The sequence below is a fragment of the Curcuma longa genome, chromosome 1 (assembly GCF_044706935.1).
Source record: "Curcuma longa cultivar G26 ecotype Majalengka, Jawa Barat chromosome 1, ITB_CL_G26_1.1, whole genome shotgun sequence".
Classification (NCBI taxonomy): Eukaryota; Viridiplantae; Streptophyta; class Magnoliopsida; order Zingiberales; family Zingiberaceae; genus Curcuma; species Curcuma longa.
The window spans coordinates 13,561,539-13,574,433 of NC_133861.1; the positions used below are offsets into that span (position 1 = coordinate 13,561,539).

The 12,895-nt window shown below is 36.4% G+C and overlaps 3 protein-coding genes across 3 annotated transcripts; 2 read left to right on the forward strand and 1 right to left on the reverse strand.

The window, feature by feature from the left end:
• Nucleotides 1-1,577: 1,577 nt before the first annotated feature.
• On the reverse strand, nt 1,578-3,432 carry LOC141824574 (CEN-like protein 2). The gene is made up of 5 exons (XM_074711884.1): nt 3,355-3,432; nt 2,288-2,323; nt 2,127-2,188; nt 1,874-1,950; nt 1,578-1,804 (listed from the first exon to the last, which is right to left on the reverse strand). The coding sequence occupies exons 1-5, from the start codon at nt 3,430-3,432 to the stop codon at nt 1,578-1,580; spliced, it is 480 nt and encodes a 159-aa protein (XP_074567985.1).
• A 19-nt stretch (nt 3,433-3,451) lies between these two features.
• LOC141842135 (glutathione S-transferase U19-like) lies at nt 3,452-5,001 on the forward strand. Its single transcript, XM_074730354.1, has 2 exons — nt 3,452-3,787; nt 4,476-5,001. Exons 1-2 carry the CDS (start codon nt 3,473-3,475, stop codon nt 4,818-4,820), a joined length of 660 nt encoding a protein of 219 aa, XP_074586455.1. The 5' UTR covers nt 3,452-3,472; the 3' UTR covers nt 4,821-5,001.
• A 2,598-nt stretch (nt 5,002-7,599) lies between these two features.
• Nucleotides 7,600-9,162, forward strand: LOC141842143 (putative glutathione S-transferase). Its single transcript, XM_074730365.1, has 2 exons — nt 7,600-8,036; nt 8,657-9,162. Exons 1-2 carry the CDS (start codon nt 7,725-7,727, stop codon nt 8,999-9,001), a joined length of 657 nt encoding a protein of 218 aa, XP_074586466.1. The 5' UTR covers nt 7,600-7,724; the 3' UTR covers nt 9,002-9,162.
• Nucleotides 9,163-12,895: the final 3,733 nt, after the last annotated feature.

Sequence of the window (12,895 nt, forward strand, 5' to 3'; positions counted from 1 at the left end):
AGTTGGCATGATTAACCATGATAATACTGAAATATATCGCCTAGTTTTACCATTATATATATTCCATTTTTTTTCCATTTTCCTTTGAATAGATCTCTTTTATCATCTACTAGGGCATAAACAAACTGATTCATTTGGACCTGAATCATCACCCATGATGTGGTGGAGAGTTCAATTTCATATGGCATAAAAAAAAGTCAAAAGTCAAATTGAGAGGTAAGCTAAAAGTCATATGAAAGTCAAGTCGGATCAAGACCAATGCTGATTCCAGACTTTTCAAAGCATATTCAAATCAGGTGAAATTTACATGATGCAATTTGGCAAATGGCAACTATAACATTCAACACTTCACTCCTTATAAGCATGAATATTAGATTAAAATTGAATTGAAATGAATTTTTTTGAAGTGTCTGAATTTATTTAATTTTTAAATAAAAATAAAATAAATCAAATTAATAAAATATTAATTAATTTGATTTTCGATTGAATTAACTGAAATAAATAATTTTTTAAATATTATAATAGATTTATCAATTAATTAAAAAAATATATATTTATTTAATTAATAATTTATAAATTATTTTTTATTTTGATTAATTTGATTTATTCAATTTAATCGAATAAGAATTTTTAAAATTAAAATTGAATTAAATTAATCAATTTTTAAAAAAAATATTTAATTTTCAAAATAAGTAAATTAAAATTTTAAATTAAATCAATTCAATCGATTTATTTAATTAAATTAAATTTTTATTTACCCCTAGCTTGACTACGAGATCTCTGCTATTTGACGCCTGAGCAGAGAGGACTGGGAAGGCCAGTCGGGAATCTGGTGAACATAAAATGTCACGATTAACGAAAAATGAGAGGGTTAGTGATTGGGATTAGTAAAATAATTTTCAGACACATTGTGCTCTGCTTTTACATTTAATAATCTCGCAGTGACAGATAATTTAATGTGAGTGTCACAACCAACCCACACAGGTTCATCTGCAACATTTAGCATTTCTTAAATTGTTGATATGCCTGATTATTTAAATTCTCATAAATATTTTATTCTTGTACCCCCTCAAATGGTGATGTATAAGCAGAAAATATTTGTTCATCAGTTGGAGGACAACTAGAGCTTGCAAAACTCGGATCAGAAAATAAATTATGACCTCTTGGAATCTGATATGGATTGAATTGATTATAAGCACTTTGATCACCGCTCACTGACGATTGTATATTTTATCCAAAATAATCCTCGTCAGGTATAAATGGTTCAACATGGCATGTCTAATTATAATAATTCGAAGTAAAACCAAATCTACAAAGATGTTCGCGAACTTTGTCACATTGTAAAAATTTCCCATTGTGACATTTTCTACAAGGACATCTTATCTTTTCTCCATCCATAAATTCAACATGAGAATTTGCAAATGCCAAAAAATTATTCCATTCCAACAATATACTTATCAATTAAACATTTACGGTTAGGTTTTTCTTTTTATACATCCAACCTCTTTAATTTCCTGACACGGACGCACAGCTCCCACACTGCATGCGCTAGCTAGCTAGCTGCCGCGCACATCCCATCAGCACCGCCTCGCCGCCGTCTCCCGCTGCCCGTTGAAGTAGACGGCAGCCACCGGGTGCCCAAGGTCGTTGTCCTCCACGAACCGCCGCGTGCTGAAACGGTCTCTCATCGCCGGCGCCGCCGCCACCGCCACCGACTGCCGCAGCTTCAGCTGGAACAGCACGAAGATGAACCGGTGGATTCCGATGCTCGGCCGAGGGCTCTCGTTGCTCAACACCTCCTTCCCTGCCACATTAATTCGTGAAACGACAACAGAGATATCATCAGCTAGCGAAAATCTCTATCGAACAATACGAGTAACGCAGAGTGGAGCGAGTAGAATTGGCCCACCAAAAGAAGCATCGGTCTTGCCAAGAATGTCAGTCACGATCCTGCATTACATTCCATCCAGAATTCATGAAACAAATTAAAGGCAAATGGTCAGTCACTATAAAAGCTCACATCACTGTCTCCAAGATTGTGTCCATGTCTTTACGAGATTCACTTGCATCCAATCACTAATTTTGCTAATCATATCGATTATATATAAATCACACTAATTAATTACCAGTGGACGTGCTCCCTCAGGTATGGATCACTCGGCCCTGGCACATCTTGGTCTGTCATAACCTGTCATATAAATAATGCCACGGCCATTGATTAATTAATTTGTCAATCGTGTGCGACGAAGAAGAGATGGACGAATTGAGATGGGACTGGTCACATCACCAGCGTGAAGAAGGATCTCATGTCACCTCCTTGGACCTCATGTTATTTGATGCCCAAGCTCGACTACGAGATCTCTGCTATTTTATTTACCCTTAGCTCGACTACGAGATCTATGCTATTTGACGCTCGAAGAGAAAGGACTGGGAATGGGAAGGCCAGTCGAGAATGTGGTGAACATAAAGTGACATAGTTAACGAAAAATTAGAGGGACGTGGGACAACTTGGATTACAAGGTGGGGAGGGGAGAACATGTGATGAATTGACAACTCAGACGTGGAAAACTGAAGATTGTGACCCACGTATTTTGCCAAAGAAACAGTATAACAAAATTCCCACTCCCACGGGGATAAATATGCACAAGAAAATCAAGTCACTTATTTAATTCTCACCCATCTTTTCCTTTTTGATTTGCTTGGATCACGAGGGTCTAACTTGAACGCTTCTTTGACTGTTGAAGAGATTCCTTAAGCTCGTGATGGGATCTATAGTGAAGATCGTCACCAGCTTCATCCTTGATCGTTCCCTCATCTGATCGTGACCAGGATCAATCCGTAACTTACGGGTGTTAGAAAAAACAAAAATTGTGAAATTTATATTTGTTTTCTACATCTGGCGCGGTTTTGTGGATAATGGAAATTGTAATTAAATGACAAGACGTACAAAGTTATAGTTGGGCTTTAAAATGGCGTCACAAGACGAATGGGCCTACTTGTCAGCAGCCAACTGGGCCGAAGCCCAACGATTATTATTTTTATACAATGGGTAAAATTTTTGATTCTGGCTAATAAATTTGGGTTGAGATCGTTTACATTATTGGAATTAATTGCTGGAAATGCCTATCGATAAATATGCATGAACGAAGCATCTCGGTGGTTCTAGTTGCCTCCACCTTACGATTTGATCAGCTCTCGTCTACATCTCTTGCCGTTGATCTCCCCATCGACGGTTCATGGAACCTCCTCCGTCGGCACTCGTGACGCAAGCCGTGACTTATTTCACCGAATCGAATGATGGAGACAACGCTAGAAAAATTATGTACGGTCAACGAGCGCCGCGTAAGTGATTACCTCACACGAAGCGGTGAGCCCATTCAAATTTTCTTCTTGTGTTCTATTTAAGCTCTCGAATCGTCTCCCCATCCGCATCGTTTTGGAACGCGAGAGAGAGAGAGAGAGAGGAGCGACAATGGCAGAGGCGGTGGTGTTGCTAGATATGTGGGTGAGTCCGTTCGGGCAGCGGTGCCGAATCGCGCTTGCGGAGAAGGGGGTGGCGTACGAGTACAAGGAGGAGGACTTGAGCAACAAGAGCCCGCTGCTGCTGCAATCCAACCCCGTCTACAAGCAGATCCCCGTCCTCATCCACGACGGCAAGCCGGTGTGCGAGTCCCTCATCATCGTGCAGTACATCGACGAGGTGTGGTCCGACGGCGCACCGCTTCTACCGGCGGACCCATACGCCCGCTCTCAGGCGCGCTTTTGGGGTGACTTCATTGACAAAAAGGTACCCCCGATTGCTATGCCCGCCACCTGTTTGATTGTTGGTTGTGCAGAATAACCCTAGTTTTACCTTGCTAATTCGGCTGGGCCGCCGTACGTTTGAGGAGGTAGCTGCCACGGAGGCTCTAAGCTTCTAACTTTCTTGTCGTGGAGTTTGAGAACAACTGGTGTGAAAGAACCAGGCGGTTGGAAAGTTCTTTCTCTTGGGGAATTGATTATACATTTGATTTTTAGTGTTTTTGGTCAATATTAGAGATTGGCGGGTAGTCCTTACTGTTTTCATTATTGATTGAAGCAATCTTACCTTTCCCTTCTATCGCAATCAATCTCACTCTACTAAATGAAGAAAGATAGAACATAGCCGAAGTGTTTTTTTTTAGCATCTACTTACCAGATCTAACCTATAGTTTACGCCAGACATCTAGATAGGCAATATACATCCCTCTCTGTTTCAGGAAGAAATTAGTTAAAGAATATCTTGTTTTCTTGATCAAAAGAAGGAAAATGGATTTTTTTTTTTTTTTTTTTTTGCAGAGTTTTGTATAGTTGTTGAACTGTTTGGCTATAATTGGCTACCGAAATCAAATGAAAAAAGTTGGATTCGTAACTTACATATGAACATCCAGTATTTGTTTCGCTGTGAATTAATTGCTGACGAGTTGTCTGCCTTCTGCTCTTGCTTCATGGATCAGATCTACGAGTGCGGAACCAGACTGTGGAAGCTGAAGGGAGAGGCCCAACAGGAGGCCAAGAAAGAGTTCATCGACATCCTGAAGCTCCTGGAGGCTGAGCTGGGCGAGAAGAAGTACTTCGGTGGCGACGCCTTCGGCTACGTCGACATTGCGTTGGTTCCCTTCTGCGCCTGGTTCTACACCTACGAGACCTTCGCTGGTTTCAGCGTCGAGGCGGAGGCACCGAAGTTGTCGGCGTGGGTTAGGCGGTGCATGGAGAGGGAGAGCGTCGCCAAGACGCTCTACGACCCGGTCAAGGTCTACGAGTTCATATGCCAGTTGAATAAGAAGGACGGAGTGGCGTAGTCTTCATGGAATCCATCTCGAGTCAATGTTTCTGGACTTGTTTGGTCAATCTCAATTAGTAGTTACTTGGTATGTGTCGTGTATTGTGTGGCTGCTTCGTTGTAGCCGCACTGGCTTTGTTCGTGGTTGGAGGGGTTAAAATAAATCGACGTTCGCTCAGAGAGGGCATACTTTATTGTCAGATTGATAGCTAAAAATATTAATTAATAAGAAACTAAATTTAATTTTTAATTATTTAGTTGTCACAAAACATTTTGTTTAAAAGGAGCACAGGTAATTGTTGCATGTGAATAGTTATATCTTCGCAAAATAAAGCCTTATCATTGTTATAAATTAATAACATAAATAAAATTAATTTAAAAATTAACTTGTATGTGTGTTGTATTTTGAATTTATATAATAAAAGAATAAGAACAACGTCTAACCCGTGGCTTTTCCTATCAGATTTCAATGTCATGTATTAATATGTTTCAATGATATAAATTTGATAAATTAAATAAAAATAAATTAATTGGAGTCAATGTCATCATATAATAATAATATCATATAGGTTAAAAATCTATTTAGAGCATACCTTATCTAATGTACAGATTAAAAATCTTCATTGGTAGAAATCATAACAAACACTAATGACGAACAATTGTGTTATCATAATATATGGACGTTAAAATGCTTTGGACTGCGAACGATCATACTACCATAACAATATAAGGAGTCATCCTTGTCACAACAAATTTCTATCACAAATTTGTCACAACAAATCTGGACCGTTAGAATTTAAAATAGAAGATTAAATCCAAACCATCACAATCACTCATTCAATCTACGGCCTGGATTTAATCTTAATTTTAAAATCGAACGGTCCAAATTTGTTGTGACAAATTTATGACAGAAATTTATTGTGACAAGAAACTTTATTTTAACAATATATATACTGTTCAATGCTCTGGTATAAAATTTGTTATAACAGTAGACTCATAATTTTTATCTTTTTTATATCATTCATTTTTATATTTATTATTATTATTATTTTATCATTTATCACATTTTTAATCTGTATCGATTAGTTTGAACGATTACACAAGTAAATTTTTAATATGAATTTTATTTGTTTATTAAAATATCAAGATAAGATTTATATATGACGGTCAATATCAACAAGAAGCACATTTATTCATCTTTTAAAATATATTTTTATCTTAATCTCCATATAAAATCCTACGTGAAAAAAATATTATTAATTATTTATCTTTTAATAATTTAATTATTTTAAATCTATTATACTATTTTAAATAGTATTTTAAGCTCTTTTAAAAATGATTATATACGTGACGTTCTTTATGCTGTTGACGAGTTGAAACCGACAGCAAACCTAAGAGAATATGAAAGATATGAGAGTTTACTGTTGTTGGCCGAGAGAATAGGACCAAATGGTGAAATAGCGGAACGTTGAAAGAATAAGTTAGAAGAACCTTTCCATTTCGCCGGTGGTCTTGATTAGCTCCGGCGCGCGGTTGGTAGGCTAGAAAAAACACCGAAAGAAGTAGGGAGGAGGGCTACTACCCTTGTCGTTGGGAGCGAACAGCAGCTCTTGCTGGAGAAACGGGAAGAGAAAAAGAAGGCTCTTGTGCTTGAGAAGAAGAAAGGGGAAAGCTGTAATTTTTTTCCCCCTTTGTTGCCGTTGGAGAAGAGAAGAAGAAGAAATTAAATGGGAGAAAAGGGGAAAAAAAATAAAAAAAAAGGAATGAGCGACGGCAGACGCCGCATGGCTAATAAAAAATTATAAAATCAAAATCAAAATAAATTAATCAAATTAAATATATTTTTTAAAATTTTTATAATTTTAAAATAATTAAATTAAATTTTTTAATTTGATAAATCAATTTATTTAATTTAATTAAATTTTTTTTTCATCTCTAATTTATTCCTAGACCACTATGATTTGGCGTCCAACACTTTGTCTACGAGATCTCTACTAGTATTTGACGCTCGAATAGAGAGGACAAGAAAGGTCATTCGGGAATGTGGTGAACATGTGAGGAATTAACATCTCCTCAAATTGAGACGTGGAAAACTGAAGGTTGTGACCCATGTATTTTGCTAAAGAAGTAGTATAAAAAAAATTCCCACACCCACGGGGATAAATATGCACACGAAAATCAAGTCACTTATTTAATTGTCTCCCATCTTTTTCCTTTGATTTGCTTCGATCACGAGGGTCTAATTTGAGCGCTTCTTTGACTGTCGAAGAGATTCCATAAGCTCGTGATGGGATCTATAGTGAAGACCTCCGTCACCAGCTTCATCCTTGATCGTTCCCGCATCTGATGGTGGACAGGATCAATCCGTAACCTACGGGTGTTAGAAAAAACTAAAATTGTGAAATTTATATTTGTTTTCTACATCTGGCGCCGTTTTGTGGAGAAGGGAAATTGCAATTAAATGACAGGACGTACAAAGTAAGTTCGGGCTTTAAGACGAATGGGCCTACTTGTCAGCAGTCATGAGTCAACTGGGCCGAAGCCCAACGATTATTATTTTTTATGCAATGGGTAAAATTTCTGATTATGGCTAATAAATTTGGTTGAGATCGTTTTCATTAACGGAATTATTTGCGGGAAACGCTATCGATAAATATGCATGAACGAAGCATCTCGGTGGTTCTAGCTGCCTTCACCTTACGATTTGATCAGCTCTACATCTCTTGCCGTTGATCTCCCCATCGACGGTTCATGGAACCTCCTCCGTCGGCACTCGTGGCGCAAGCCGTGACTTATTTCTCCGAATCGAATGCTGGAGACCACACTAGAAAAAATCTACACGGTCAACGAGGTCGCGTAAGTGATTGCCTCACACGAAGCGGTGAGCCCATCAAAATTTTCTGCTTGGGAGAGAGGAGCGACGATGGCAGAGGTGGTGTTGCTAGATGTGTGGGGGAGTCCGTTCGGGCAGCGGTGCCAAATCGCGCTTGCGGAGAAGGGGGTGGCGTACGAGTTCAAGGAGGAGGACTTGAGCAACAAGAGCCCGCTGCTGCTGCAATCCAACCCCGTCCACAAGAAGATCCCCGTCCTCATCCACGACGGCAAGCCGGTGTGCGAGTCCCTCATCATCGTGCAGTACATCGACGAGGTGTGGTCCGACGGCGCACCGCTTCTACCGGCGGACCCATACGCCCGCGCCCAGGCGCGCTTCTGGGGCGACTTCGTTGACAAAAAGGTACGCCCGATTGCTATGCCCGCCACCTGCTGTTTTGATTGTTGGTTGTGCATAATAACCCTAGTTTTACCTTGCTAATTCGGCCGGGCCGCCGTACTTTGAGGAGGTAGCTGCCACGGAGGCTCTAAGCTTCTAACTTTCTTGTCGTGGAGTTTGAGAACAACTGGTGTCGAAGAACCAGCGGTTGGAAAGTTCTTTCTCTTGGGAAATTGATTATACATTTGGTTTTTAGTGTTTTTGGTCAATATTAGAGATTGGTGGGTAGTTCTTACTGTTTTCATTACTGATTGAAGCAATCTTACCTTTCCCTTCTATCACAAATGAAGAAAGTGACAGCATACCCTAAGTGTTCTTTTTAGCATCTACTTACCAGATCTAACCTAGAGTTTACGCCAGACATCTAGATAGGCAATATACATCCCTCTCTGTTTCAGGAAGAAATTAGCTAAAGAATATATTGTTTTCTTGATCAAAAGAAGGAAAAAGGAGCTATAATTGGCTATCGAAATCAAATGAAAAAGAGTTGGATTCGTAACTTACATATGAACATCCAGTATTTGTTTCGCTGAGAATTAATTGCTGACGAGTCGTCTGCCTTCTGCTCTTGCTTCATGGATCAGTTCTACGAGTGCGGAACCAGACTGTGGAAGCTGAAGGGAGAGGCCCTTCAGGAGGCCAAGAAAGAGTTCATCGAGATCCTGAAGGTCCTGGAGGCTGAGCTGGGCGACAAGAAATACTTCGGTGGCGACACCTTCGGCTACGTCGACATTGCGCTGGCCCCCTTATGCGCCTGGTTCTACACCTACGAGACCTTCGCTGGTTTCAGCGTCGAGGCGGAGGCGCCGAAGTTGGTGATGTGGGGCAGGCGGTGCATTGAGAGGGAGAGCGTCGCCAAGATGCTCCACGACCCGCTCAAGGTCTACGAGTCCGTATGCCAGTTTAAGAAGAAGCTCGGAGTCGAGTAGTCTTCCATGGAATCCATCTGTAGTCGACGTTTCTGGACTTGTTTTTGGTTGTGGCCAACCTCGTCAGTGGTTACTTGGTACGTGTCTTGTGTTGTGTGGCTGCTCCGTTGTTGGCGCACTGGCGTCAAAATTTATTTTAATGATTGTGGTTTACCTCGTCAGTAGTTACTTGTTGCCTGTCTTGTGTTGTGTGGCTGCTTCGTTGTCGTCGCACTGGCGTCAAAATAAAATAGACGTTGGCCCAGAGTAGGGGTGGGAAAAAATATCGAATTTTCGGTATATCGCACATACCATATCGATATTTACCGTCCATATCGAAAATTTCAGTATACCGAAAAATTCGGTACGGTATTATACCGTACCGAAATTTTCGGTATCGGTAACGGTACGCAATTATTATTGTTCGGTATTTCGGTATAGCAACATTTTCGGTATAATACCGTATCGAAATTATCAGTATACCAAAATTTTCAATATTTTCGGTGTAATATACTGAAAATTCGGTATTTCGGTATTTCGGTATACCGAAAATACCAAAATTCCGGTATACCGAATTTTCGGTATGGTAACGGTATAGATTTTTTTATGCCGAAATTTTCGGTACGGTATACGGTATCGTATACAAAATTCGGTATACCGTACCGAACCAGCCCTAGCCCAGAGAGGGTAAATTTTATTGTCAAATTGATAGCTAAAAATATTAATTAATTAGAAACGTAATTTAATTATTAATTATTTAGTTGTCATAAAACATTCTTATTTAAACGTAGCACGGGTGACTGTTGCATGTGAATATTTATATCTTCACAAAATAAAGCCCTAGCATTGTTACAACTTAATAACATAAATACAATTATTTTAAAAATTAACTTGTATGTCGGTTGCATTTTGAATTTATATAATAAAAGAATAAGAAAAACGTTTAACACGTGGCATTTCCTATCAGGTTAAATGAAAATTCCAACACATGTATTCTAAAGTGTATATATATATATATGTGACTATATAAAATAAATCATGTAAAAAATAAATTAATTAGAGTCACACATATAAATTAAAAATCTATTCAGAATATATTATCGTATACATTATTTAATATACAGGCTAAAAATTCTCACTAGTTGAAATCATAATAAAGACTTATAATAGACAATCGTGTTATCATAACATATAAATAATAAGGGTAATTTGGATTGTGAGTGATCACAATAACAAATGGACAGTTAGATACTCTGATATAGAATTCTATTATAAAATTAGATTCATAAATTTCATCTTTTTATATTTTTTATTCTCATCTTTATTATTTAATTTAATTTTTTATTATTTATTTTAATTTTTACATTCTCAATTGGTATCTTTTTGATTAATTTGAACGATAAATTCAAATCAACTTTTAATATAAATTTTATTAATTCTAAGATATCATAAAATTTACAAATCAGTAAGATACAATATCAATAAAAGAATAAGTTTAAATATCTATTTATTTTTTAAAACGTCCTTGTTTATCTTAATCTGCGTATGAACGTATATCAATAAAAAAATGATATTAATTATATACACTTCAATAATTTAATTATTTTAATTTTAATTTATTATTTTAAATATTGTATTAATATTTTTTTAAAAATAATTATACAACTATACGTGACGTTCTTGTTGCCGTTGACCAGCAAACCTAAAAGAATATGAAAGAAATGAGAGTTTAGTGTTGTTGGCCGAGAGAAAGGACCAAATGGTGAAATAGCGGAACGTTGAAAGAATAAAGAAGGAGAACCTTTCCATTTCGCCGGTGGCCTTGATTAGCTCCGGCGGTTGCTAGGCTAGAAAAAACACCGAAAGAATTAAGTAGGGAGGAGGGCTACTACCCTCTTGCCGTTGGGAGCGAACTGCAGCTCCTGCTGGAGAAACGGGAGGAGAAAAAGAGGGCTCTTGTGCTTGAGAAAAAGAAAGGGGAAAGCTGTATATTTTTTCCCCCTTTGTTCCCGTTGGAGAAGAGAAGAAGAAGGAATTAAACGGGGGAGGAGAAAAAAAAAGGGAAATGAGGGACGGCAGAGGCCGCATGGCTATGTACGCAGAGAGGCAAAAGAGAAAATGAATTGAAAGAGAAAGTTTCTTCAAAATATAATAATTTATTTTAAAATGTGTGAATCGGTGTAAATTCTAATTTTGATTCAATTATAATTTAACTAAGTCAATTTTGATCTAAATTAACATGGTCATTATCAATTTAGTTCCAATCGAATTTGATTTAAATTTAGCTCTCTCACTACTTATCGTATATGCAATTCATTTCCTTATTATTATTATATTTAATTATTTTAAAATTTTAATAGTTAATAATAGTTGGCATGATTAATCATTATCGCCCAGTTTTACCATTATATATATTCCATTTTTTTTTCCATTTCCCTTTGAAGAGATTTCTTTTATCATCTACTAGACTACTAGGGCACAAACAAACTGATCCATTTGGACCTGAATCATCACCCATGATGTGGTGGAGATAGTTCAATATCATATGACATGGAAAAAAAAAGTAAAAAGTCAAATTGAGATGTAAGTAATTAAGTCATATGAAAGTCAACTCCGATCAAGATCAATGCTGAGACTAGACTTTTAAAAGCATATTTAAATCGGGTGAAACTTACATTTGATGTAATTTGACACAAAGACAACTATATCACTCGACATTTGACTCCAATTTGACACAAGGGCAACTATACCACTCGACACTTGACTTCTTCTAGGATGAATATTCGATTAAAATCGAATAGAACTAAATTTTTTAAAACTAACTGAAGCTACCAAATTTTTAAATAAAAATCAAACAATTCGAATTTATAAAATATCAATTAATTTAATTTTTGACCGAATTAACTGAAATAAATAAAATTTTTAAATATTATAATAGATTTATCAATTAATTATGAATTTATAAATTCATTTAATTAATAATATATAATTTTTTTATTTTGATTAATACGATTTATTCAATTTAATAAGATAAAAAATTTAAAAAAATAAAATTGAAATAAATTAATCAAATTAAATATTTTCTTAAATAAAATTTTAAAATAATTGAATTGAAATTTTAAATTAAATCAATTCAACCGATTTATTTAATTTAATCGAATGCACAAATTTTTTTATAAAAAGGTAGAATGATCTGTCATCCCAGCGGTCCCACACGATCGGTCTCACGACTATTTGTGAGGAAGTAAATCAAAAAACTGAAATTAGTCATGACGAAAAATGATATTACTCTATTTTATCGAGATTCAAACCCTAACCCTTATCTTATTCTGCAATTCTGTTTTATTATAATCAATTCAGCTATGTTTCCAACACTTACTACGAAATCTCTACTATTTCGCCGCTAAAATGATAAATTCCATTTTTACATAAGCTGAATAGATCTCTACTATTTGACGCTCGAAGAGAGAGGGCTGGGAAGGCCAGTCGAGAATGTGATGAACATAAAGTCACACGGTTAACGAAAAATGAGAGGGACAACTTGGATTACAAGGTGGGGAGAACATGTGATGAATTGACAACGAGAGCTGCTTTTCCCACCCTTCTTACACCCCCCCCCCCCCCCCCACTTCCTCTCTCTCTCCCATTCTAATGACATTTCTATCCTCTTATTTTTATTTATTTAAAATTTTTAATTAATTTTATTTAAAAATAGGTCTCATATATTTTTAATTTTATTTTTTAATTAATTTAATTTATTATTTTTTTCATCTATATGATATTTTTTTTTTCAATTTTATTTATTTTTTTTAGTTTTATTTTTTTTATCAATTTTGTTTATTATTTTTTATCAATACTTTATTTTTAGAATTTTATATAAATATTATTTTGTTTTATTTTTAATCAATTTTGTTT

Excerpts from the sequence above, each read along its gene's own strand:
- LOC141842135 (XM_074730354.1), top strand. The coding sequence starts at position 3,473 with ATGGCAGAGGCGGTGGTGTTGCTAGATATGTGGGTGAGTCCGTTCGGG. Across the intron at positions 3,788-4,475 it reads GTGACTTCATTGACAAAAAG|ATCTACGAGTGCGGAACCAG; the intron begins GTACCCCCGATT and ends TTCATGGATCAG.
- LOC141842143 (XM_074730365.1), top strand. The coding sequence starts at position 7,725 with ATGGCAGAGGTGGTGTTGCTAGATGTGTGGGGGAGTCCGTTCGGGCAG. Across the intron at positions 8,037-8,656 it reads GCGACTTCGTTGACAAAAAG|TTCTACGAGTGCGGAACCAG; the intron begins GTACGCCCGATT and ends TTCATGGATCAG.
- LOC141824574 (XM_074711884.1), bottom strand. The coding sequence starts at position 3,432 with ATGCGGATGGGGAGACGATTCGAGAGCTTAAATAGAACACAAGAAGAA. Across the intron at positions 2,324-3,354 it reads GGCTCACCGCTTCGTGTGAG|GTCCAAGGAGGTGACATGAG; the intron begins GTAATCACTTAC and ends AAATAACATGAG. Across the intron at positions 1,805-1,873 it reads CGCTCCACTCTGCGTTACTC|GGAAGGAGGTGTTGAGCAAC; the intron begins GTATTGTTCGAT and ends TTAATGTGGCAG.